This window comes from Zophobas morio, unplaced genomic scaffold, assembly GCF_036711695.1.
Source record: "Zophobas morio isolate AGI-343-1 ecotype UQ-CSIRO unplaced genomic scaffold, CSIRO_AGI_Zmor_V1 ptg000040l, whole genome shotgun sequence".
Classification (NCBI taxonomy): domain Eukaryota; kingdom Metazoa; phylum Arthropoda; class Insecta; order Coleoptera; family Tenebrionidae; genus Zophobas; species Zophobas morio.
The window spans coordinates 2,484,717-2,509,409 of NW_026972145.1; the positions used below are offsets into that span (position 1 = coordinate 2,484,717).

Consider the following 24,693-nt stretch of genomic DNA (forward strand, 5'->3'; position numbering starts at 1 on the left):
TTTCAACTTTTTGAATAAAGAAAATAGAAAAATTTCAAAATTGTAAAACGAAAAACTGTAAAATGAAAATTGAGAAACTAAAAAAAAATCGAAAAATCGTAATATCGAAAAATTGCAATTTTTGCAAAAGACAGAATAAGGCAAAATTTTGAGATGACGTCATCACTGCTTTGGGAGGGGATAAACCAATAAATTTTAACGATTTCCCATATTTTTCAGCTCGAAATACTCGCACCACAGCCAGAGCTCCAGCGGCTTGAACAGCCCCGGCCCGCACAGCCCCGCCTCCCCCGGCCCCGTCCCCGCCCCCTACGAGCCCAACAGCCCCCGTCTTCCCCTCACTCCACCCCCGCCGCCGCCGCCACTACCTCCGCGCCGGCGGCGCGACAGCCCCGAGATCGGCTCGCCGTCGCTCAAAGCCAACGCGGACCACTCGTGGCGGGAGTGCTTCCCGCCGCCGCTGCCGCCCCGCCGCGGCGAACCCGGCTCCTCCCCCAGCTCCCACTTCCACCAGTCGCACCACTCCTCCTTCAACTCCTTCGGGGGCGGCACCATGCCCCGACTCAACCCCACGTACACGTCGCAGCTGTACATGAGGAGGCTGTCGGCGGTGCAGCCCCAGGTGCCGCGGAGGTCGGCGCCTGCGCACAGCACCGCCAACGGAGGGGCAATGTAAGTATCGAATTAACACGAAAGAGATTTTAATGGGGGCTGTTTCAGAATCCCGCAGAATCAACCCTCGAGCATATCGCCCAGGTACGACTCGACCGTGGGGCAGACCACCCCCAGGTTGCCCCCGAGGCCGGCGGCGAGGTCGGCCGATATGGTCACCGGACCCATGTTCCAGTATCCGAGCACCACGACCACATAGAAGGGGCGGGTGCGAAAGTGAGGTTATGTTGTCTCAGATAAATAAAGATTGGTGACGAGTTTCTGATAGAAATTATAAGAAGTAAATGACGGGTTGGGGTTAAAACGAGACGAGGACGACGACGACGAGATTGCATTTATTTAAATGTAAAAAGAAAGAAAGTGTAATGACATAACCTCACTTTTTCAGTCACCACGAACTACCCTAATAAACCGAAATGTGGCCCCGAAGGCCAAACCAAGGCAAGCAAACACGGTCGAGGGGCCCTGTTCAACTACGCAAGCAAGCAAGCACCACATTTACGACAGACGGTCGGGGTGCAAGTGAGGTTATGTTGTCTTCGAAAAAATGGAAATTTTGACTTGCTTTTTTTCGTTTCTTTGATACAAATTTTGTAACGCGCGCTTCAGAGCTTATAGGGACCTACATCCGGCAGTTACACGATTCTGGTGAAACAGGTGCTTCCAAATGACATAACCTCACTTTTCCGGCCGGCTGAAACTAACCCAACATCGCAATTTTTTGAAATTTTGTAGGTATTGTTGGTTTCTCGAGTAACGCACAGGTGACACGTTGTACAAACTTGTTGTATTTATTACGTATTTTATGTAAGTATGAAGTGTTGCAGTAAGTTATAGATTCGGTGGTGTTTTTTCCTCTCCCACATCTGTACATTGTGTAAATATTGTAAAATACTGTAAATGTATAAATATAGTTGCCAAAAAGTGTAATATGGTAATCAACCAAACATAAAGTTTTCTATGTTGAATTTTTTATGATGAAAAAAAACTTGATATGGTGCGATTGATCCGACTTCAATCACGCTATCTCAAGGTGGAAGGAATTGTTAAAGTATAGATGTTCTATTTTGAGTTTCACGTGGTTGCGGACGTGCCCGAAGCCGGACAAGTCCGCAACCGCCCGTTAAATTGATGATTTTTTAATCTGTGATAGTAGAAAAAGGACCATACTTTGTAAAAAAAAATATATATTGTATGACCTTCGATATAAGTACAATAAATGTATCAATGTAACGGCGCTTAAATGGCCCCTTCGTCCCTGAGCATCTTGGCTTTCCTATGGGGCCCCCCTCCGTACTTATGCAACGAACCGTCTTTCCTAATAACGCGATGACAAGGTACAAAGTAGGCGATATTGTTCCTCGCGATGGCCCTAGCGGCAGCCCTAGTCGCCTTCGGACGCCCTATGGACTTCGCCACCTCCTCGTAACTCACAGTCGTCCCCCTCTTAATCCGCAACAAAGCCTCCCACACTTCGATCTCGAAATCCGTCCCTTTGAGATAAATCTCGAAATTAGTACACTCATCCTCGAACAACTTAGTCAACTTCGACGAAATCAGCAACTCGTTCTCGGTGAAGGAGGCCTCGGGCCACATTTTTTTCATCTCGTCTAGGGACGGCGGGCTGTGGTCGAAGAAACTGAGGTAGCACAGAGCGTTGCCCCGGAAGGCGCCGAGGCAGTTCCCGAACTTCGTGGGGGCCGTGCCGTACTCTAGGTTTAAAGCGGCGAGTTTCTTGTACGCCGCTGGGTTCAACTTGGTTATTTTGGGGGGCAGAGACGAGCTCATATTTGCCAGTTGTGCAATCTTGGAAAACGTGGAAATGGGGGCGATTGTGGAATGGTGATTTTGGAATGACGCACCCGAGCGTAAACACTGGTTTTCGGGGGCTGTCTTTGTCTGTGGCACTTTTTTGCGTTGTGTGTTTTGCGCGGATTTAAATTTGAGGTTTGGTTCGGGATGGTGGAAAAGTTGGGGATTTTTGGGCGAAGGTTGGACGGCGGTGTGGTTGGTAGCGTGGTGTGTGACACAGTTTGAGGAGCCGGTAGCGGAAGTTTGAGCGAAAATCATGCAACGGGACTGGGAATTTAGATAAATGAAAGAGCAAAAAATGTTGTGACTTAAATAAAAACACTGAATTGTGGAAGTGTAAGTACTGTTTGGGATTACGTAACGTGCCAAATTTGATTACAATTTAAACACTGAGTAAATTAAGGCGTAATAAGTGAAACAAAAATATTGTAGTGGAGACAACCACATTTTGGCTTTAAAAAATATATAAATAACAAAATATATAATATTAAAAAAAGTTTAAATAAAAAACAAATGAAAAAGATCAAGGTCAAAAGAGCAAGGTCCAAGGATCAAAGTCCAAGGATTAAGGTACAAGGATCAAGGTAAAACGATCAGGGTAGAAAAATCAGAGTAGAAAAGTCAGGGTAAAAAATCACGCTAAAAGAATCATGGCAAAAAAATCAAGGTAGAAATATAAAAAACATAGAAAATCGAAAAATTAAATTAAAAAACTGAAAGTTCTATTATTCAGTTTTTTAAAGATTCCAAAAATTGAAAAATCAAAGCTAATCAAGGTACAAGTATCAGGGTACAAACATCAGGATAGAAAAATCAGGGTAGAAAAATCAAGGTGGAAAAATCAAAAACATGGCAAACCGTAAAATTAAAAAATCGAAAAATTGCATTAAAAAACTGAAAATTCGATTTTTCAGTTTTTTAAATTGAAAATTCGAGAAATCCAAAAGTGAGAAACTAAAAAAATCGATTAATCGAGAAATTTTAGAATCGACACCTTGAAGATTCGAAAAATTGAAAAGTCAAAGTCGCAAGATCAATGGTAGAAGGATCAAGGTACAAGGATCAAGGTACAAAGATTAAGGTACAAGGATCAAGGTGCAAGGATCAAGATCAAAAGATCAAACTCCAAGGATAAATGTCTAAGTATAAAGGTCCAAGGATCAAGATACGAGAATCAGGGTACAACAATCCGAAAATCAGGGTACAAGAATCAGGTAGAAAAATTAATGTAGAAAATTCAAGGTAGAAAAATCAAAAACATGGAAAACTGAAATATTAAAAAATCGAAAAATTTAATTAATAAACTGAAAAATAGATGTTTCAGTTTTTTAAAATCTAGAAATGGGAAAATAAAAAAATCGATTAATCGAGAAATTTAGGAATCGAAACACTGAAGATAAAAAAAATTGAAAAATTAAAGTCGCAGGATCAAAGCTAGAAGGATCAAGGTACAAGGACGAGGGTAGAAGGATCAAGGTACAAGGATCAGGGTACAAGTATCAAGGTAGAAGAATCAAGATACAAGGATCAAGGTAGAAGGATCAGGGAACAAGGATCAAGTTACAAGGATCAAGGTACAAGGATCAAGGTACAAGGATCAAGGTGCAAGGATCAAGATCAAAAGATCAAACTCCAAGGATAAATGTCTAAGTATAAAGGTCCAAGGATCAAGATACAAGGATCAAAGCACAAGGATCGGGGTACAAGGATCAAGATAAAAGGATCAAGGTAAAAGGATCAAGGTAAAAGGATCAAGGTACAAGGAACAAGGTACAAGGATCAAGGTACAAAGATCAAGTTACATGGATTAAGGGAAATGGATTAAGGTATAAGGATCAATGTACAAGGATCAAGGTACAAGGATTAAGGTATAAGGATCAAGATCCAAGGACAAAGGTCCAAGAACTAAGGATCAAGGCAAAAGGATCAGGGTACAAGGATCAGGGTAGAAGGATCAAGGTAAAAGGATCAAGGTAGAAGGATCAGGGTACAAGAATCAGGCTACAAGGATTAAGGCTGAAGGATCAAGGTCAAAAGATCAAGTTCCAAGGATCAATGTCCAAGTATAAAGTTCCAAGGATCAAGGTACAAGAATCAAGGTACAAGGATCAAGTAAAAGGATCAAAATACAAGAATCAAGGTCGAAAGATCAAGGTCCAAGGGTCAAGGTCAAAGGATCAAGCTACAAGGATTAGGGTACAAGGATCAAAGTAGAAGAATCAAGGAGCAAGGATCAAAGTAGAAGAATCAAGGTGCAAGAATCAGGGTACAAGGATCAAGGTAGAAGGATCAGGGAACAAGGATCTAGGTACAAGGATCAAGTTACATGGATCAGGGTATAAGAATCAAGGTACAAGGATCAAGATAGAAGGATCAAGGTATAAGGATCAAGGTAGATGGATCAAGGTGCAAGGATCAAGGTATAAGGATCAAAGAACAAAGATCAAGGTATTAGAAGCAAGGTCAAAAGATCAAGCTCCAAGGATCATTGTCCAAGTATAAAGGTCCAAGTATCAAGGTATAAGGATCAAGATCCAAGGATAAAGGTCCAATGTAAAAGAATCAAGGTACAAGCATCAGGGTACAAGGATCAAGGTACAAGGATCAGGCTACAAGGATCAACGTAGAAGGATCAAGGTACAAGTGTCAAGGTTGAAGGATCAGGGTACAAGGATTAAAGTAGAAGAATCAAGGTAGAAGGATCAGGGAACAAGGATCAAAGTACAGCGATCAAAGTACAAGGATCAATGTCAAAAGATCAAGCTCCAAGGATCAATGCCCAAGTATAAAGGTCCAAGTATCAAGGTATAAGGATCAAGATCAAAGAATAAAGGTCCAATGTAAAAGAATCAAGGTACAAGCATCAGGGTACAAGGATCAAGGTACAAGAATCAGGCTACAAGGATTAAGGTCAAAAGACCAAGTTCCAAGGATCAATGTCCAAGTATAAAGTTCCAAGGATCAAGGTACAAGGATCAATGTAAAAGGATCAAAATACAAGGATCAAGGTCGAAAGATCAAGGTCCAAGGGTCAAGGTCGAAGGACCAAGCTACAAGGATCAGGGTACAAGGATCAAAGTAGAAGGATCAAGGTACAAGAATCAGGGTACAAGGATCAAGGTAGAAGGATCAGGGAACAAGGATTAAGGTACAAGGATCAAGTTACATGGATCAAGGTAGATGGATCAAGGTACAAGTGTCAAGGTTGAAGGATCAAGCTACAAGGATCAGGGTACAAGGATCAAAGTAGAAGAATCAAGGTGCAAGAATCAGAGTACAAGGATCAAGGTAGAAGGATCAGGGAACAAGGATCAAGGTACAAGGATCAAGGTACAAGGATCAAGTTACATGGATCAAGGTATAAGAATCAAGGTACAAGGATTAAGGTACAAGGATCAAGGTATAAGGATCGAGTTATATGAATCAAGGTAGATGGATCAAGGTACAAGGATCAAGGTATAAGGATCAAAGAACAAGGATCAAGGTATTAGAAGCAAGGTCGAAAGATCAAGCTCCAAGGATCAATGTCCAAGTATAAAGGTCCAATGTAAAAGAATCAAGGTACAAGCATCAGGGTACAAGTATCAAGATACAAATATCAGGCTACAAGGATCGAGGTAGAAGGATCAAAGTACAAGTGTCAAGGTTGAAGGATCAGGGTACAAGGATCAAAATAGAAGAATCAAGGTAGAAGGATCAGGGAACAAGGATCAAGGTACAACGATCAAGGTACAAGGATCAATGTCAAAAGATCAAGCTCCAAGGATCAATGCCCAAGTATAAAGGTCCAAGGATCAAGGTGTAAAAATCAAGATCCAAGGATAAAAGTCCAAGTATCAACGTACCAGGATCGATGTAAAAGAATCAAGGTATAAGGATCAAGATCGAAAGATCAAGGTTCAAGTATCAAAGTCCAAGGATCAAGGTCCAAGGGTTAAAGTTCAAGGATCAAGGTACAAGGGTCAAGGTAAAAGGATCAAGGTAAAAGGATCATGGTACAAAGATCAGGGTCCAAGGATCAAGGTAGAAGGATCAAGGTACAAGAACCAGGGTAGAAGGATCAAGGTACAATGATCAAGGTACAATGATCAAAGTAGAATGATCAAGGTCGAAGGATCAAGGTACTAGGATCAAGGTACGGGGATAAAGGTACAATAATAAAGGGAGAGGAATCAAGGTACAAGGATCTAGGTACAGGGATCAAGGTACTAGAATTAAGGTGCAAAGATCAGAGTACAAGGATCAGGATACGAGAATCAAGATACGAGAATCAGAGTACAAAAATCCAAAGATCAGGGTAGAAAAATCAATGTGGAAAAATCAAGGTAGAAAAATAAAAACATGAAAAACAGAAAAATTAAAAAATAAAAAAATTAAAAAATAGAAAAACTAAAAAATAGAAAAATTAAATTAAACTACTGAAAATTCGATTATTCAGTTTTTTAATTTGAAAATTACAGGAATCTAGAAATTGGAAAATCCAAAAATCATTTAATGGAGAAATTTACCGAAACACTGAAGATTCGAAAAACTGAAAAATCAAAGTCGCAAGATCAAAGCTAGAAGGATCAAGGTACAAGGATCAGGGTAGAAGGATCAAGGTACAAGAATCAGGGTACAAAGATTAAACTCCAAGGATCAATGTCCAAGGATCAAGTTATAGGGATCAAGGTGCAAGGATTAAGGTACAAGGATCAAGGTACAAGGATCAAAGTACAAGAATTAAGGTACAAAGATCAAGGTACAAGAATCAAGGTGCAAGGATCAAGGTACAGGGATCAAGGTTCAAGGTTCAAGGTCCAAGGATCAAGGTAGAAAGATCAAGGTACAAGAAACAGGGTAGAAGGATCAAGGTACAAGAATCAGTGATCAAGGTCCAAGGATCAAGGTACAACAATCAAGGTACAATAATAAAGGGAGAGGAATCAAGATACAAGGATCAAGGTACTAGGCTCAAGGTACTAGGCTCAAGGTACAGGGATCAAGGTACAAGGATCAGGGTACAAGGATCAGGGTACAAGGATCAGGATACGAGAATCAGGATACTAGAATCAGAGTACAAAAATCCAAAAACCAGGATACAAGAATCAGGTAGAAAAATCAGGGTAGAAAAATCAATGTGGAAAAATCAAGGTAAAAAAATAAAAACATGAAAAACCGAAAAATTAAAAACTAGAAAATTAAAAAATAGAAAAATTAAATTAAAAAACTGAAAATTCGATTATTCAGTTTTTTAATTTGAAAATTACAGGAATCTAGAAATGAGAAAATCCAAAAATCGTTTCGTGGAGAAATTTAAGAATCGAAACACTGAAGATTCGAAAAACTGAAAAATCAAAGTCCGAAGATCAAAGCTAGAAGGGTAAAGGTACAAAGATCGGAGTAGAAGGATCAAGGTACAACAATAAGGGTACAAAGATCAAACTCCAAGGATCAAGTTACAAGGGTTAAGGTACAAAAAACAGGGTACAATGATCAGGGTACAAGAATCAGTGTAGAAAAAGCAGGGTAGAAAAATCAGGGTAGAAAAATCAAGGTAGAAAAATCAAGGTAGGAAAATCAAGGTATAAAATCAAGGTAGAAAAATCAGGGTAGAAACATCAGGGTAGAAAAATCAAGGTAGAAAATCAGGGTAGAAAAATCAAGGTAGACAAATCAAGGTAGAAAAATCAAGGTAAAAAATCAAGGTAGAAAAATAAAAAATCAGGTTTTTTAATTTACATTCACTCCTTATTAGTACGAAATTGGCATGAAACGTTAAATTCTTATCATTTTTAATAATATTTGAATAAGTTTCTTTTTATAAAAAATACACAAGTTTACATGGATTAAATAAAAAAAAGTGCACGCAGAAATATGAATATGTATTTAAAAAAAAATTGAAGTACAGAAGTTACAGTAAAAATTTTAGAATTTTGAGGAAAGGAACAAAAGGCAACAAAAAGAGTTAAAAAAGGGCGATTAAAAGAGGCAAAAAAAAGTGAACACAAAAAAAGATTAGAAAAAAAGTGAGGCGAAAAAAAGTAACAAAAGGGAGGAAATTGAGTTAATCTACTCCAATTTACTAGGAACTGACCCGACCTAATTTAAATTGAGATATCCTCTGATTAATCCTGCCCTGACTTGACCTGACTAAAATTAAATCAATCTTAGCTGATTTAATCTGACTTAACCTAACTTGAACTGACCTGATCAGAGATGTTCAAAAATCGTTTTTTATTAAAAGGGTTTTTAAAACTTTTTTTTTTTGTCATTACAAACTTTTACCAATTTTAATTAAATAACAGTTAAAATACACTTTTTTTCATAAAATAGCAAATATTTGTTATTTCGTAGGGTCGAGGTTTCCTTATATTGGGTTAATCTAACCCGATTTATCCTAACCTGAACTGATTGTGGTTAACTTGACCTGACCTGACTTTGCGCCAAATGGACCAATAAAGTTCGTAAATTTTAAACTTTGCGCCAAATGGAAGACGTAACCAATCAACGGCTGGAGAAAGGGGCGTAAACGCACTCTATTGGCCAAGACTTTTGTTGTGGAAAGTGGGTGTTTCGCTACAGCATCGTTTACTGTGTCAAAGCTCGCATTAATCCTCGATTTCTCTGTTTTGATTCCTGGAGATGAGAATTTTCATTAACAAAGGAATTTGTCCGTGTTTAATATTTTCCAATGAATTTTAACCAAAAATGTTCGATTAATTCCCGATCGCATCGCCCGCGTTCGAAATCCACCCTTCCCTCCCTGCTCGTCCGAAGAAAACCCGTTCGATCTCGCCGTATTTAGCAGCGTTATTGTTAAGCCCGGCGTCGCGACGCATGACGCATTAACAATTTTCATGACGCACTCCCTGAATTTATGTAAATTTGAGCGTTGCCGCCCTTACCGTCAATTGTTTACAGTACACTCCCGTCCCATCTGTCAGCCGCCTTTTCTGCCCCCGTTTGCGCGTTTTTTCCGCGCTGGCCAGCGTCGCGACGTCGATCGGGGCGTCGCGTGATGTTTTTGGCCGCGTCCTCGCCACCCCCGGCCTCGTTCGCGTGGCATTTGTCGGCGGCGGCCCTCCCGTTGCTTGCGCGGACTGTACCAAGCCGGCAAAATTGCAAATGGCGGGGGTCTATATATAAATATTATATTTAGAATTGTTAGCACGTTTTCGGCTTTGTGGCGGCTCCTGCGGGAAATTGGGGCTGGTGCGAGCGCGGAGTGCGTGTTTCCGACGAAAAGAGGGGCGCAGCGGCGGCCGGGGGCGGCGAGAGCGGCGGCACAGCCTGCTTGTTTATATTTTAAAATTGAATAGTACACCCCCTGGATCTCGGAAAGTAAATATTGTAGTGCGCCGGTCCGAGCTCGGACGTACGTCGCGTTTCTTACATGCTTCTAACGTGCGTCTTCGGCGACACCGCCGAGGCGAACTCAAGTCGGTGATTGGCCCTTACAAGCAATATAATTATTTAAGTGAACATTTTGCATTAAAAGTTTTTATCGATTTTTTACGCATTTTTCTCAGTGCTGGCACTCGAATTGTGTTCTTAAAGCAAGGGTAAGTGGTGGCGCGCCCCCCGACACTGTTCGTTCACTCATTAACACCCAATTATCGCCGGAAATATTGTTTTTGTTGTATATTTTTTCATAGCTATTATTTAGGGGTTAACCAATATGGCGAAGCTTGCTTTTTATGTAATGTTTATTTTAAACGACGCCTTCTGCGATCGCTTGAACCCCCCGGAGTGACCATTTCGCCCCTTTTCGCACCTAATTAACCCCAATTAACGACTTATTAACCCGTCACGGGGTTTATTAACTCGTTGGAAATTTGGCGAAATTCACCCCGGGCACCCCAACCCCGCTTTCACGCGTTTTTACCCCGTTTTCGCCACTCACTATAGTTAGGTTATGTTTGGCCATAATTTTTGCTTCCTTGCCGGAATTTTCCGCACGTATTCAAATAGCGTCCCAATAAGTGCGACAAAGACGACTCCATGCCCACATGCCGAGACCCCAAAAAAGCTAGTGTTTTTGTTGTTTATAAAGCGCACAGGCTCCCACATTGATTGTTTAAACAAAATGGCTGCCGCTTTAAGAACGTCGCGCTTTTTCCAGGACTTGGACGCCTGTACATTGAAAAATCTATTTTTGGAGGAATATACACCGCCCCCTTGCTCTAATGAGTCTCGAGTGAACCAGCTACTGGAATCAATCGAAGATGGTGACGCCTCCTCAGCAGTTCTGCGTCCGGTGGAACAGTTACCAGTCGAACCTCCAGAATGCCTTTCCCAAACTTCTCAACTCGGAGCACTTCGTCGACGTCACGTTGGCGTGCGAGAACGAGATGCTGAAGTGCCACAAAGTCGTCCTGTCGGCGTGCTCCACCTACTTCGAGAAGTTACTCCTTGACAATCCTTGCCAGCACCCCATCATCTTCATGAAGGACATGAAGTGAGTTTTAGTTACACAATAGTGACAATTATAATCATTGCTCGATTTAGGTTCCAAGAGATGCAGTCCCTCGTCGATTTCATGTACAAAGGCGAAGTGAACGTCACCCAGGACGATTTACCGTCGTTGCTGAAGAGCGCGGAGGCCTTGCAGATTCGGGGGTTGTGCGGGCACGATCAGTTGTTGAGTCAGCAGCAGCTGGGAGCTCTCAAACCACAAGTAAACCCCTCACTTTTCAAATTAAATGTTTCTAATACGACTGCGTTTAGGCCAAGCCAGTTATTAATAATTCAGTTGATAATAAAAACCACGACGTGAAACCGGACGTGAAAAAAGAAGAGAAATTGGAGAGCTCAGAGAGCGGGAATAATCCGTCGTCGTCCGAATGTGATTCTAATGACGGCGTCCAACACAAAGGTAAACTCACGTCAATGCCGCCTACCAACCACCTAAGAAAATTTTTCCCAGAACATGAGATGAAGGAAGAGGTGGGGGACAATGACTCTTACTATGAGGGTGAGAGCGATTTGATGGACACGGAGTTTCTGGAGGAGGATGTGGCCATCAACACTAATGATCTCAATAAGACCCCGGAGTTTGCCATCGCGAACGTGTCGTGTCAGTATGACGGCACCCCAGGTAAGGCGCGGAACTTATTATGCGTTCACGATTTTATATAGTAGGGTTGGCCATGAAAATCTAGTGAGTTTGTTGGTATTCAATGCAGAAGAATAAAAATTCCCTGTTATGTTTTATTAAATTAAAGGTTAAAAAATGACCAAGTTAACAAGGAATAAGGAACAAACACTAAAATTTCACTTAAACATTGTTTTTATATGAATCTCATCTTTAATTTTCAATCATCAGTTCGTTCTGCCCACTCTTCTTAGAAATGGAAATTCCTTTATTTTTTTGTTGTTTCTTTCGATTTACAATTCGTTATTTATTCAGTTTTTCAAATTTTCGGACTTTCATTTTTCAATTCTATGATTTTCCACGTTTAAAATTTTTCAGTTTGCAGTTTTTGGATTTACAATCTTCCAATTTTTCAGTTTCTTTAGTTTTCAATATTTTGATTTTACAATACATAGATATTTCTTTTTTTTATTTTTCACTTTTTCCAATTTTAAGTTTTTCAAATTTTCGTTTCTTCAAATTTTCATATTTGATTTTCACTTTTGACATTTTTCAAGTTTTCATCATAAACTTGTTCGTTTTTTTATTTTTGATTTTTCAATTTTACACTTTCTTGACTTCTAAATTTTTCAATTTTTCGATTTTTCACATTCTCATTTTTTAATTTTTGTCATTTTCAATTTTTCGTTTCCTCAATTTTTCTTGTGTGGCGAATTTTTAATTTTTATTTTATCGATTTATGTCACAATTTTACAATTTTTCATTTGTTCAATTTTTAAATTTTTCAATTTGCAGTTTTTGGATTTCCAGTCTTCCGATTTTCCAATTTCTATATTTCTATTTCATAATACATATTTCTTTTTTTTTATTTTTCAAGTTTTCATTTTGTAATTTTTCGTTTTTATCAATTTTACAATTTCTCGACTTCCAAAATTTTCAATTTTTCGGTTTACATCAGTTTTTCAATTTGGCAATTTTTCAATATTACAGATTTTCATTTTTCGATTTTTTATTTTCTCAATTTTTCATTTTTCCCTTTTCTAATTTTTTGTTTCCGATTTTTATTTTTCATTTTCCCGATTTTTTAATTTTCACTTTTTCGATTTTATATCACAATTTTCCTTTTTTTGATTTCCTTTATTTTTTGTTGTTTCTTTCAATTTTACAATTTTTCCTTTATTAAATTTTTCAAATTTTCAGGTTTTTAGCAATTTTCTTCAAATTTTCAAGTTTGATTTTCACTTTGTACATTTTTTAGGTTTTAATTATACACTTTTTCGTTTTTTTATTTTCGATTTTTCAATTTTACAATTTGTCGACTTCCAAATTTTCCAATTTTTCAATATTACAATTTCTCATTTTTCACATTCTCGATTTTTAATTGTGCCCTTTTTCAATTTTCCGTCCCCTCAATTTTTCAACTCCCCGATTTTTATTTTGCATTTTCCTGATTTTTTACGTTTCATTTTCTTAATTTTTGGTGTTTCTTTCGATTTTCCAATTTTAAAATTTTTCAGTTTACAGTTTTTTTTTACTTTTTGCATTTTCAATTTTTCGTTAAACTTTAGATTTCTCAAATTTTCGACAGTTTTATATTTCAATTTCTTATTTTTTTTTCAACTTTTCGATGTTTTAATTTTTCTTTTTTAAAATTTTTCAATTTTTTTTATTTCTCGATTTATAGAATTCAGATGTTTGGATGCTCAATTTCTCAATTTATCAATTTCTCAATTTTTTTTCTATTTCTGGATGTTTCGATTTTTGGATTCTCGGTTTTTCGATTTTCCAGTTTTTCAGTTGCTTTAATTTTCAATATTTTGATTTTACAATGCATAGATATTTCTTTTTTTATTATTTTTCACTTTTTCGAATTTTAAGTTTTTCAATTTTTGATCTTTAGATTTTTCAAATTTTCGTTTCTTCCAATTTTCATGTTTGATTTTCACTTTTGACATTTTTCAAGTTTTCGTCATAAACTATTTCGTTTTTTTTTATTTTTGATTTTTCAATTTTACAGTTTCTTGACTTCTAAATTTTTCAATTTTTCGATTTGCAATTTTTCGATTTTACAGTTTCTCATTTTTCAATTTTTCATTTCCTCAATTTTTCAAGTTCTCGATTTTTATATTTCATTTCCCGATTTTTTTTTATTTTCATTTTCTCGATTTTGTCACAAATTTTCATTTTTTCAATTCCTTTATTTTTTGTTGTTTCTTTCGATTTTTCAATTTTTCGTTTCCACAATTTTTCTTGTTCCCGATTTTTATTTTTCAGTGTGGCGAATTTTTAATTTTTATTTTCTCGATTTATATCACAATTGTCCGTTTCTTCATTTCCTTTATTTTCTGTGTGTGTTCGTTTTTCGATTTTACAATTTTTCAAATTTTCAGGCTTTGAATTTTCAGTTCGTCCATTTTCAATTTTTAAATTTTTCACTTTGCAGTTTTTGGATTTCCAGTCTTCCGATTTTCGAATTTCTTTAATTTTAAATATTTCTATTTCATAATACATTTTTCTTTTTTTTTTTGATTTTTCACTTTTTCGATTCTTAAGATTTTTCAAGTTTTCATTTTGTAATTTTTCGTTTTTTATCAATTTTACAATTTCTCGAGTTCCAAAATTTTCAGTTTTTCGTTCCTTCAATTTTTCGGTTTGCATCAGTTTTTCAATTTGGCAATTTTTCAATATTACAGATTTTCATTTTTCGATTTTTTAGTTTCTCAATTTTTCATTTTTCCCTTTTCCAATTTTTTGTTTCCGATTTTAATTTTTCTTTTTCCCGATTTTTTAATTTTCACTTTTTCGATTTTATATCACAATTTTTCTTTTTTTGATTTCCTTTATTTTTTGTTGTTTCTTTCGATTTTTCAATTTTTCGTTTCTTCAATTTTTCGAATTTTCAGTTTCTCAATTTTTCCTTTCCACAATTTTTCTTGTTCCCGATTTGTATTTTTCAGTGTGGCGAATTTTTAATTTTTATTTTCTGGATTTATATCACAATTGTCCGTTTCTTCATTTCCTTTATTTTCTGTGTGTTTTTTTTTTTTCGATTTTACAATTTTTCAAATTTTCAGGCTTTGAATTTTCAGTTCGTCCATTTTTCAATTTTTAAATTTTTACTTTGCAGTTTTTGGATTTCCAGTCTTCCGATTTTCCAATTTCTTTGATTCTAAATATTTCTATTTCATAATACATATTTCTTTTTTTTTGATTTTTCACTTTTTCGATTCTTAAGATTTTTCAATTTTGTAATTTTTTGTTTTTTATCAATTTTACAATTTCTCGAGTTCCAAAATTTTCAGTTTTTCGTTCCTTCAATTTTTCGGTTTGCATCAGTTTTTCAATTTGGCAATTTTTCAACATTACAGATTTTCATTTTTCGATTTTTTGGTTTCTCAATTTTTCATTTTTCCCTTTTCCAATTTTTTGTTTCCGATTTTTTTAATTTTCATTTCCCCGATTTTATGTCACAAATTTTCATTTTTTCAATTCCTTTATTTTTTGTTGTTCCTTTCGATTTTTCGTCTCTTCAATTTTTCGAATTTTCGTTTCTTCAATTTTTCGAATTTTCTGTTTCTCAAATTTTCGTTTCCACAATTTTTCTTGTTCCCGATTTTTATTTTTCAGTGTGGCAAATTTTTTATTTTTATTTTCTCAATTTATATCAAAATTGTTCGTTTCTTCATTTCCTTTATTTTCTGTGTGTTTTTTTTTCGATTTTACAGTTTTCATTTGTTCAATTTTTCAAATTTTCGGACTTTGAATTTTCAGTTCGTCCATTTTTCAATTTTTAAATTTTTACTTTGCAGATTTTGGATTTCCAGGCTTCCGATTTTCCAATTTCCTTAATTTTAAATATTTCTATTTCATAATACATATTTCTTTTTTTTTATTTTTCACTTTTTCAATTCTTAAGATTTTTCTCAAATTTTCGACAGTTTTATATTTCGATTTCTTAATGTTTTTTCAACTTTTCGATGTTTTAATTTTTCTGTTTTAAAATTTTTCAATTTTTTTATTTTTCAATTTTTTTCTATTTATCGATGTTTGGATTTTTCTTTTTTGATGTTTTGATGTTTGGATTTCTCCATTTTTCAATTTTGCGATATTTCAGTTATTCAGTATTTTAAATTTTAGATTTTTCGATTTCTGGATTTTTTTATTTTCCCGTTCTTCAGTATTTCTATTTTACAATTTTTCAAATTTTGACGTTGCTAAATTTTCAGTTTTCCGATTTTTCGATTAATACCTAAATATATATTTTTCTCTTTTACCGTTTCTCGAATTCGCAGTTTCGATTTTTCAGTCCTTCAATTTTTCAGTTTTTCGTTTTTTAAACTTTATATTTTTCAATTTTCGGTATTACAGTTTCTCATTTTTCGATTTTTCACATTCTCAGTTTTTAATTTTTCTCATTTTCAATTTTTCAAGTTCTCAATTTTTGTTTTTCATTTTCCGATTTTTTTTTTTTTAATTTTGATTTTCTCGATTTTATGTCACAAATTTTCATTTTTTCACTTCCTTTATTTTTTGTTGTTTCTTTCGATTTTTCAATTTTTCATTTCTTCAATTTTTCGAATTTTCAGTTTCTCAATTTTTTTTTCAGTGTGGCGAATTTTTAATTTTTATTTTCTCGATTTTATATCACAATTTTTTATTTTTTCATTTCCTTAATTTTTGTTGTGTCTTTCGATTTTCCAATTTTTAAATTTTTCAGTGTATAGTTTTTTTTACTTTTTGCATTTTCAATTTTTCGTTAAACTTTAGATTTTTCAAATTTTCGACAGTTTTATATTTCGATTTCTTAATTTTTTCCAACTTTTCGATGTTTTAATTTTTCTTTTTTAAAATTTTTCAATTTTTTTCTATTTCTTGACGTTTCGATTTTTGGATTTCTGCGTTTTTCAATTTTCCAATTTTTTTAAATTTTGGAGTTTCGATTTATCGATTTCTCACTTTTTCGATTTTTAAGTTTTATATTTTCGAATTTTTCTTTTTTGATTGTTTGATGTTTGGATTTCTCTATGCTGACAAAATTAAAACATTTGTGTGCTTGATTAAAAAATTGCGTCTAATAATTCTGTTATAACAAATGAAGTAGAAAAGTGGCAATCCACTTAAAGAAAAAATATCAAAGCCTACTTTACTATATAAAGATCGTGAATGTATAATAAGCGTCAGACTGTCCCAGTTGAGCATTTGTGGTGACAGATTGACCTGTTTATTTTGTGTTTGAAGGTTCGGCCACGAATCGCCGCATCCGCCGGTCGGACGAGGAGCTGCGAAGGGCGGCCGAGTGCATAACGCGAGGGCAGACCTTCCAGACGGTCAGTGATCAATTTAATATACCCATATCGACAATCCGTTTTTATATGGCAAGGAAAGGCATTTTGCCCCGGCGCAAGCGAGGGCGGGCGTGTTCGGGCCCCACGGGGCTGCCCATGCCCGTGCAACCCTACAACTCGCCGGGCAACACCAGCCCGGTCGGACCACCGTACCATATCGTCCACTACAAGTTACCAGCGCTGGGTGTTTCAAAGCTAAAGTAAGCAGCAAAGCGGATTCTTTTATTTGCCATTACGCGACTTTTTATTTCTTTTACACTATTTATGCGATCTATTTATTTTTTACTTTTTTTATACGGTTCAGTATTTAGTTTTTTTATTTTGACTGTACTTAGAGAGTAGGTATTTTTTGCGCTGCCAAATATTTTTTATTCTGCCGTTAATTTATTGAAATTAATGATAAGGAAAAATGGAAAATTGTCTTCTAAGATATTAAGATATTGTCGTGGTTAGAGAAAAAATATTGTAGGAAGTTGTGACATTAGGTTAATCGGAAATTTGGTGAAAACTAGAGTTGTACAAAAACCTTCTCATATTTGATAATGAAAACTGTACTAGTCCGAAAAGATGATTATTTTGTATATGTGAGATTGCCCTTCAAGTTTTTTTTATTATTTTTTTTTTTTTTTGTTTTATTTAGAATAGGGCTGCCATTCGCGAGGAACCACGTGATATTTTTGTGTTATCGTGAGATCATTCATCTATTTATTTCTACCATACAACGTCACCATAATCAAAAGTAGGCTTCCATTGTAATTTAAGGGAACGGAAAGAATCTCATTTTTTTATTAGACTAAGATTACCAAAGCAGTCGACTGATCTATAGAGTGGCAGCTTACGAGACTAAGCAATACCAACACAACAAACACAAATTGTTACGCTTATTTTTGTTCGTTTCCCGACTTGTTCCCTCTTGCTGAATTTCTGTAGAAACGCCAGTGATACACAGAGTAATTTTTAAGCCGATAGCGAACCGCACTCACCTCATTTTTATTTATTGTCCTCATTTTCGTTTCATGGATCGTAAAAAAAATAGGCAACAACTGAGACACCACTGTTTAGGTGCCAGATTCTCTGATCTTTGTAAAAAAATAAAAATAAACAATCGTATTTATCGGGTGGGATGTTGGCACCACTGCATCCCACTCGAAAACAGTAATTATTATCGATAAGACTTAGTGGTAAGTGATTTGTTAGATTTAGACCAGTTTGTGTTGAATTCCTTTTTGTTCTTTCACTTCGTTGAATGTATCCGGTCTGATTTTTCTCTCATTTTTTAGTTGTAGGTTCGTGTATGATATGTAGCCGTTAACTTAGTTTAGGAATTTTTCTCTGTTTTTTCTATTCTTGTCACCTGAGTATTGGTTCGGTTTTAAAAATGGCGGCTTGCGCAGCCGCGATCAAGTATTATCTACGTTTTGCAGCTAAATTCCGTTCGATTTCTTTTTCGTAGACAACCTCTCCCTGTAAAGTATATTATGTGTACAAGTGCCATCTATAATATATTTTTCTAGTTAAATAGAACGCTTATGTCTTGTGACTTAGACATTGTATACAGTATTCTGTCGTAAATATACAAGTATTATATACAAAAGTAAAGGGGCCGTTTGTATTTCCCACTCCGTTTTCTCGTCTCTGGATTCCCGAAATTAATTTCCTTTCACGTATTTTCCTTTCCAAAACTCGAGTTTGTCGTAGAAAAAGTTAGGTATGCAGCACGCGTCGAAGACGTATTTTCGACACTCGTGCAGACAAGACTTTCTTTTTCCGAAAAAGGAGACGATCGAGGACAGTTTCCACCTTCTGGGGTTAGTAGAGTCGAAGAATTCGTCCAAAAATCTCCGAAAGGTAACATTTAATAATAATAATATTTATTAATATTGACAACAATTTTAAAATTGGTTATTTTACTACTTTTAACAACTAAACAACACACTCATTATCACAATAACTAGTAATCAAACTTTTAGTTAATATTTCTCTCGCCCATGCCCATGTTTAATTACCATTTCAGTTAGAATGTGCAAAGATATGGTTGTGTTGTTTTTGTAATAATCTGATAAAATTCCATTTGAAAGCGAAGGTACAAATCAGCAAAAATCGAGTAATAAGTAGTTAAAAATATTTTAACGTTTCAAAAATTGTCAAAGTTTTCAAAACCCTGCGTTTAAAATGTTCGCAGTTAATTTTAGATAAATTTATGACTGGGGTGGAATTTTGTTTCTTGATTGAAGTGATAAATTATCACTTGCGATAAATTATCACTTGCGATAAATGTCATTTCGTAGCTTTTAAATGCAAAGTTTGCATTTATTCTTTGCATATAAGCTTATTAAATGCTCAAAAGTTTACAATTACCTTAGTTTGAAGAAGTTATAACTCAGAATTACGATTTTGAACTTCTATTTTGATATAAATTTCGAGGTTATGCCTCCAAAATTGATCACTTCATTTAGAGCTATCGAGAAAATATCACTCCATGAAGACTTGATTTCGTGACAGAATCGAGAAATGTGACAGAAATGTAGCATCTCAACCAATCAGCAAACGAGATTTTATCGCTATCGAGTTTTTTTCGATCGAGAAACACAATCGCACCCGAGGTTCTAGTTATTCCTATTTGGAAAGAATTTGAAAGTGTTTTGGATCTTCTCGTGTCTTTTCTTATAATAATTTCATTAAATTTCTTAGAGGATACGTCATTTGCCAAAATCAGTCTTATCTTAGCAGGTAGGTACTAGCCCCGCCCACCCACCCTCACTTTTCTTGCAGGGAATGCCATCTGCCAAAATCGGTCTTATTTAAAGAGGTATTAGCCGCGCCCACCCGCCCTATCTTTTCTTAGAAAGTATTTCATTTGCCAAATTCAGTCCTATCTTAGCAACTACTAGTCCCACCCACCCACCCACCTTCTCTTTCTTAGAGGGTACGAATTTGAAAAGGTCTTGAGGGCCGCAGTGTTTGGGTACCTATGGTATATTATTTTGGGAACCCATGAAGATTTTTTATAAATTATTTAAAACAATTTTACGGGACATTGCTGTTTTTTTTTTTTTTCATTTAAATCTTGAGGTTCTGGTTCTAGGTATTCCTGTTTGGAAAGAATTTGAAAGTGCTTTGGATCTTCTAGTGTCTTTTCTTAAAATAATTTAATTAAATTACTTAGAGGATACGTCATTTGCCAAAATCAGTCTTATCTTAGCAGGTAGGTACTAGCCCCGCCCACCCACCCTCACTTTTTTTGCAGGGAATGCCATCTGCCAAAATCGGTCTTATTTAAACAGGTATTAGCCACGTCCACTCTTTTCTTAGAGAGTATTTCATTTGCCAAAATCAGTCCTATCTTAGCAGGTACTAGCCCCACCCACCCACCCTTTCTTTCTTAGAGGGTACGAATTTGAAAAGGTCTTGAGGGCCGCAGTGTTTGGGTACCCATGGTATATTATTTTGGGAACCCATGAAGATTTTTTATAAATTATTTAAAACAATTTTGCGGGACATTGGTGTTTTTTTTTTTTTTAATTTAAATCTTGAGGTTCTAGGTATTCCTGTTTGGAAAGAATTTGAAAGTGCTTTGGATCTTCTAGTGTCTTTTCTTATAATAATTTAATTAAATTTCTTAGAGGATACGTCATTTGTCAAAATCAGTCATATCTTAGCTAGCTAGTACTTGCTAAGATAAGACTGATCTTGGCACATCACATGCCCTCTAAGAAAACAGAGGGTGGGTGGGCGGGGTAAGTATTTGATAAGATAAAACTAATTTCGGCAAATCACATGCCTTCCAAAAAAATAGAGGGTGGGTGGGCGGGGCAAGTATTTGATCAGAAAAAACTGATTTTAGCAAATCACATGCCTTCCAATAAAATAGAGGGTGGGTGGACAGGGGCCAATATTTGATGAGATAAAACTAATTTTGGCACTTTTGACCACTCAACTATTTTTGAAAATTAGTGGAAATCATTTTCTAGTCTCGCCTGCCCGCCTTTTATTTTCTTAGAGAATATGCCATTTGCCAAAATCAGTCTTATTTAAACAGGTATTGGCCCCGCCCACCCCCCTCTTTCTAAGGGGATATTTCATTTGCCAAGATCAGTCTTATCTTAGCAACTACTAGCCCCGCCCACCCGCTCTCTCTTAGAGGGTACGAATTTGAAATGGTCTTGAGTGCCGCAGTGTTTGGGTACTCATGGAGATTTTTTTGCAAATTATTTAAAACAATTTTGGGGGAATTTGGTGTTCTATTTTTGGGCAATTCTGACCTGACCTGTTTTTGAGTTAATTTTGGGACCCAGTTTTTTTTTTTTGTTCAAAAATTTAAAACCATCTTGAGGTTCTAGGTATTCCTGTTTGGAAAGAATTTATTTTGTTGGAAGGTACGAATTTGAAAAAGTCTTGAGTGCCGCTGTGTTTGGGTACCCATGGTATATTACTTTGGGAGCCCGTGGAGATTTTTTTTGTAAATTATTTAAACAATTTTGGGGGACATTTATGTACTATTCTTGGAAAATTCTAACCTGACCTGTTTTTGAGTTAATTTTAGAAGCCAGTTTTTTTTTTTGAAAAATTTAAAACAGTCTTGAGGTTCTAGGTATTCCTGTTTGAAAAGAATTTTAAAGTGCTTTGGAGCTTCTAGTGCCTTTTCTTATAACAATTTAAATTTCTTGGAGAATATATCATTTGCCAAAATCAGTCTTATCTTGGCAGGTACTAGCCCCGCCCACCCACCCTCACTTTTCTTGCAGGGAATGCCATCTGCCAAAATCGGTCTTATTTAAACAGGTATTGGGCCCACCCACCCACCCTCTATTTTCTTGGAAGGCATGTGATTTGCCAAAATCAGTTATCTTAGCTAGCTAGTATTTGCTAATATAAGACTGATTTTGGCAAATCAGCAAATCACATGCCTTCCAAGAAAATAGAGGGTGGGTGGGCGGGGCCAATATTTGCTAAGATAAAACTAATTTTGGCACTTTTGACCACTCAACTATTTTCGAAAATTAGTGGAAATAATTTTATAGCCCCACTCACCCACCCTTTATTTTGTTGGAAGGTCCGAATTTGAAAGTCTTGAGTGCCGCTGTGTTTGGGAGCCCATGGAGATTTTTTTTGTAAATTATTTAAAACACTTTTGGGGGAATTTGGTGTTCTATTTTTGGACAATTCTGATCTGACCTGTTTTTGAGTTAATTCTGGGACCCAGTTTTTTTTTTTTTTAATTTAAAACAATCTTGAGGGGTGGCATTTTGTTTCTTGATCGAAGTGATAAATTATCACTTGCGATAAATGTCATTTCGTAGCTTTTAAATGCAAAGTTTGCATTTATTCTTTGCATATAAGCTTATTAAATGCTTAAAAGTTTACAGTTACCTTAGTTTTAAGAAGTTATAACTCAGAATAACGATTTTGAACTTCTATTTTGACATAAATTTCGAGGTTATGTCTCCAAAATTTATCACTTCATTCAGAGCTATCGAGAAAATATCACTCCATGAAGACTTGATTTCGTGGCAGAATCGAGAAATGTGACAGAAATGTCTCACCAACTCAGCCTCTCAGCCAATCAGCAAACGAGATTTTATCGCTATCGAGTTTTTTTCGACCGAGAAACACAATCGCACCCGAGGTTCTAGTTATTCCTATTTGGAAAGATTTTGAAAGTGCTTTGGATCTTCTCGTGTCTTTTCTTATAATAATTTAATTAAATTTCTTAGAGGATACGTCATTTGCCAAAATCAGTCTTATCTTAGGAGGTAGGTACTAGCCCCGCCCACCCACCCTCACTTTTCTTGCAGGGAATGCCGTCTGCCAAAATCGGTCTTATTTAAACAGGTATTAGCCCCGCCCACCCACCCTCTCTTTTCTTGGAAGGTACAAATTTGAAAGTCTTGAGTGCCGCAGTCTTTGGGTATTCATAGTATGTTATTTTGGAAGCCCATGGACATTTTTTATAAATTATTTAAAACAATTTTGGGGGACATTAGTGTTCTATTTTTGGATAACTTTGACCTTACCTGTTTTTAAGTTACTTTTGGAATCTAAATTTTTTTTTGAAAAATTTAAACAGTCTTGAGGTTCTAGGTATTCGTGTTTGGAAAGAATTTGAAAGTGCTTTGGGGCCTGTAGTGTGTTTTCTTATAATAATTTAATTAAATTTCCTAGAGGAAATGTCATTTCCTAAAATCAGTCTAATTGTAGCAGCTACTAGCCCCGCCCACCCACCCCCTTTTTTCTTAGAGGGTATGTCATTTGCCAAAATCAGTTTTATCTTAGTTAGCTAGTACTTGCTAAGATAAGACTGGTTTTGGCAAATCACATTCCCTCCAAGGAAATAGAGGGTGGGTGGGCGGGGCTAATATTTGATAAGATAAAACTAATTTTGGCACTTTTGACCACTCAACTATTTTCGAAAATTAGTGGGAATAATTTTCTAGCCCCGCCCGCCCGCCCTCTATTTTCTTAGAGGACATTTCATTTGCCAAATTCAGTATTATCTTACTAGGGTATTAGCCCAGCCCACCCACTCTCTCTTTTCTTAGAAGGTATGTCAAATGCCAAAATCAGTCACATCTTAGCTAGATATTTGCTAAGATATGACTGATTTTGGCAAATCACATGCCCTCCAAAAAAATAGAGGGTGGGTGGGCGGGGCTAGTATTTGATAAGGTAAAACTGATTTTGGCAAATCACATGCCCTCCAAGAAAATAGAGGGTGGGTGGGCGGGGCTAATATTTGATAAGATAAAACTAATTTTGGCACTTTTGACCACTCAACTATTTTAATAATAATAATAATGATATATTTGCCCAACAGAATAATATCTAATTATAGGACAATTAATCTTATCCAAAATAAATTAAATGACACGTAAACATAACGATAAGTAAACTAAACTAATTTTCGAAAATTAGTGGGAATAATTTTTTAGCCCCGCCCGCTCGCCCTCTATTTTCCTAGAGAATATGTCATTTGCCAAAATCAGTCTTAGCAGGTACAATCCTCTCTTTTCTTAGAGGGAATGTCATACTTCATAATGAGCCTCATTATCTGCAAAATAAAATTTCAATTCGTAGTTCTGTACATGACAGAAACCTGCGACAAATGGATCTGACAGTTGACATACCTTTTCATTCTTTGAGTTCATATAAATCGTCATTTTTATATTGAGCTGCAGATGTCATAAATAACGTTTTACGTCATTATTCCAACTTAAATAACCATTATATCATCAAATCTGTAAAGGATCTCGTATTGGCTGAGCAAGCAGAAATAAAATTAAAATTAAATTTAAATCTTTTTTAAAGTCTGTACCTTTAATACTGTCTATAAAAAATTATGTTCCTCTTTCATATTTTACAACTTGTATTTCATATCTCATTTCTTTTCAACATAGGGACAGATTGTAAATCAGCAATACTGAATCTGTTTTTTTTTCCATTTTGAGTGTGCATTATTTATTTATTTTTGTGTACTTGTATTTTTTTTATTTATGGTACTCAATAAAGTTATTATTATTATTACTATTATATGCCAAAATCGGTCCTATCTTAGCGGGTACTAGCCCCGCCCACCCACCCTCACTTTTCTTGCAGGGAATACCATCTGCCAAAATCGGTCTTCTTTAAACAGATATTAGCCCCGCCCACTCTTTTCTTAGAGAGTATTTCATTTGCCAAATTCAGTATTATCTTACCAGGGTACTAGCCCGACCCACCCACCCTTTCTTTTCGTAGAGAGTATGTTATATGCCAAAATCAATCATATCTTAGCTAGGTATTTGCTAAGAT

The 24,693-nt window shown here is 35.8% G+C and overlaps 4 protein-coding genes across 5 annotated transcripts in view; 3 read left to right on the forward strand and 1 right to left on the reverse strand.

Annotated features, from left to right (window-relative positions):
* Trna:q:34e (Son of sevenless) overlaps positions 1-1,905 on the forward strand; it is a 62,844-nt gene extending 60,939 nt beyond the window's left edge. The window contains exons 13-14 of the mRNA XM_064071382.1: positions 220-672; positions 721-1,905. Coding sequence (XP_063927452.1) covers positions 220-672; positions 721-871 — 604 coding nt within the window. The 3' untranslated portion in view covers positions 872-1,905. The remainder of the gene's footprint in view (positions 1-219; positions 673-720) is intronic.
* On the reverse strand, positions 1,843-2,660 carry LOC135140722 (bifunctional transcriptional activator/DNA repair enzyme Ada). The gene has a single exon (XM_064071384.1). It carries the CDS (start codon positions 2,458-2,460, stop codon positions 1,912-1,914), a length of 549 nt encoding a protein of 182 aa, XP_063927454.1. The 5' UTR covers positions 2,461-2,660; the 3' UTR covers positions 1,843-1,911.
* A 1,466-nt stretch (positions 2,661-4,126) lies between these two features.
* On the forward strand, positions 4,127-6,558 carry LOC135140303 (golgin subfamily A member 6-like protein 22). The gene is made up of 10 exons (XM_064070796.1): positions 4,127-4,212; positions 4,311-4,443; positions 4,507-4,680; positions 4,750-4,980; positions 5,059-5,177; positions 5,242-5,428; positions 5,472-5,632; positions 5,696-5,870; positions 6,106-6,261; positions 6,313-6,558. Exons 1-10 carry the CDS (start codon positions 4,127-4,129, stop codon positions 6,556-6,558), a joined length of 1,668 nt encoding a protein of 555 aa, XP_063926866.1.
* A 2,762-nt stretch (positions 6,559-9,320) lies between these two features.
* LOC135140544 (protein abrupt-like) lies at positions 9,321-18,504 on the forward strand. Of its 2 annotated transcripts, XM_064071140.1 has the most exons (6): positions 9,321-10,028; positions 10,589-10,924; positions 10,975-11,143; positions 11,194-11,341; positions 11,393-11,563; positions 16,799-18,504. In XM_064071140.1, exons 2-6 carry the CDS (start codon positions 10,692-10,694, stop codon positions 17,107-17,109), a joined length of 1,032 nt encoding a protein of 343 aa, XP_063927210.1. In that variant the 5' UTR covers positions 9,321-10,028; positions 10,589-10,691; the 3' UTR covers positions 17,110-18,504. The 2 variants fall into 2 exon arrangements, with proteins under 2 accessions (XP_063927210.1, XP_063927209.1); XM_064071139.1 differs by having other exon boundaries at positions 9,322-10,028; positions 11,194-11,563.
* The last annotated feature ends 6,189 nt before the right edge of the window (positions 18,505-24,693 follow it).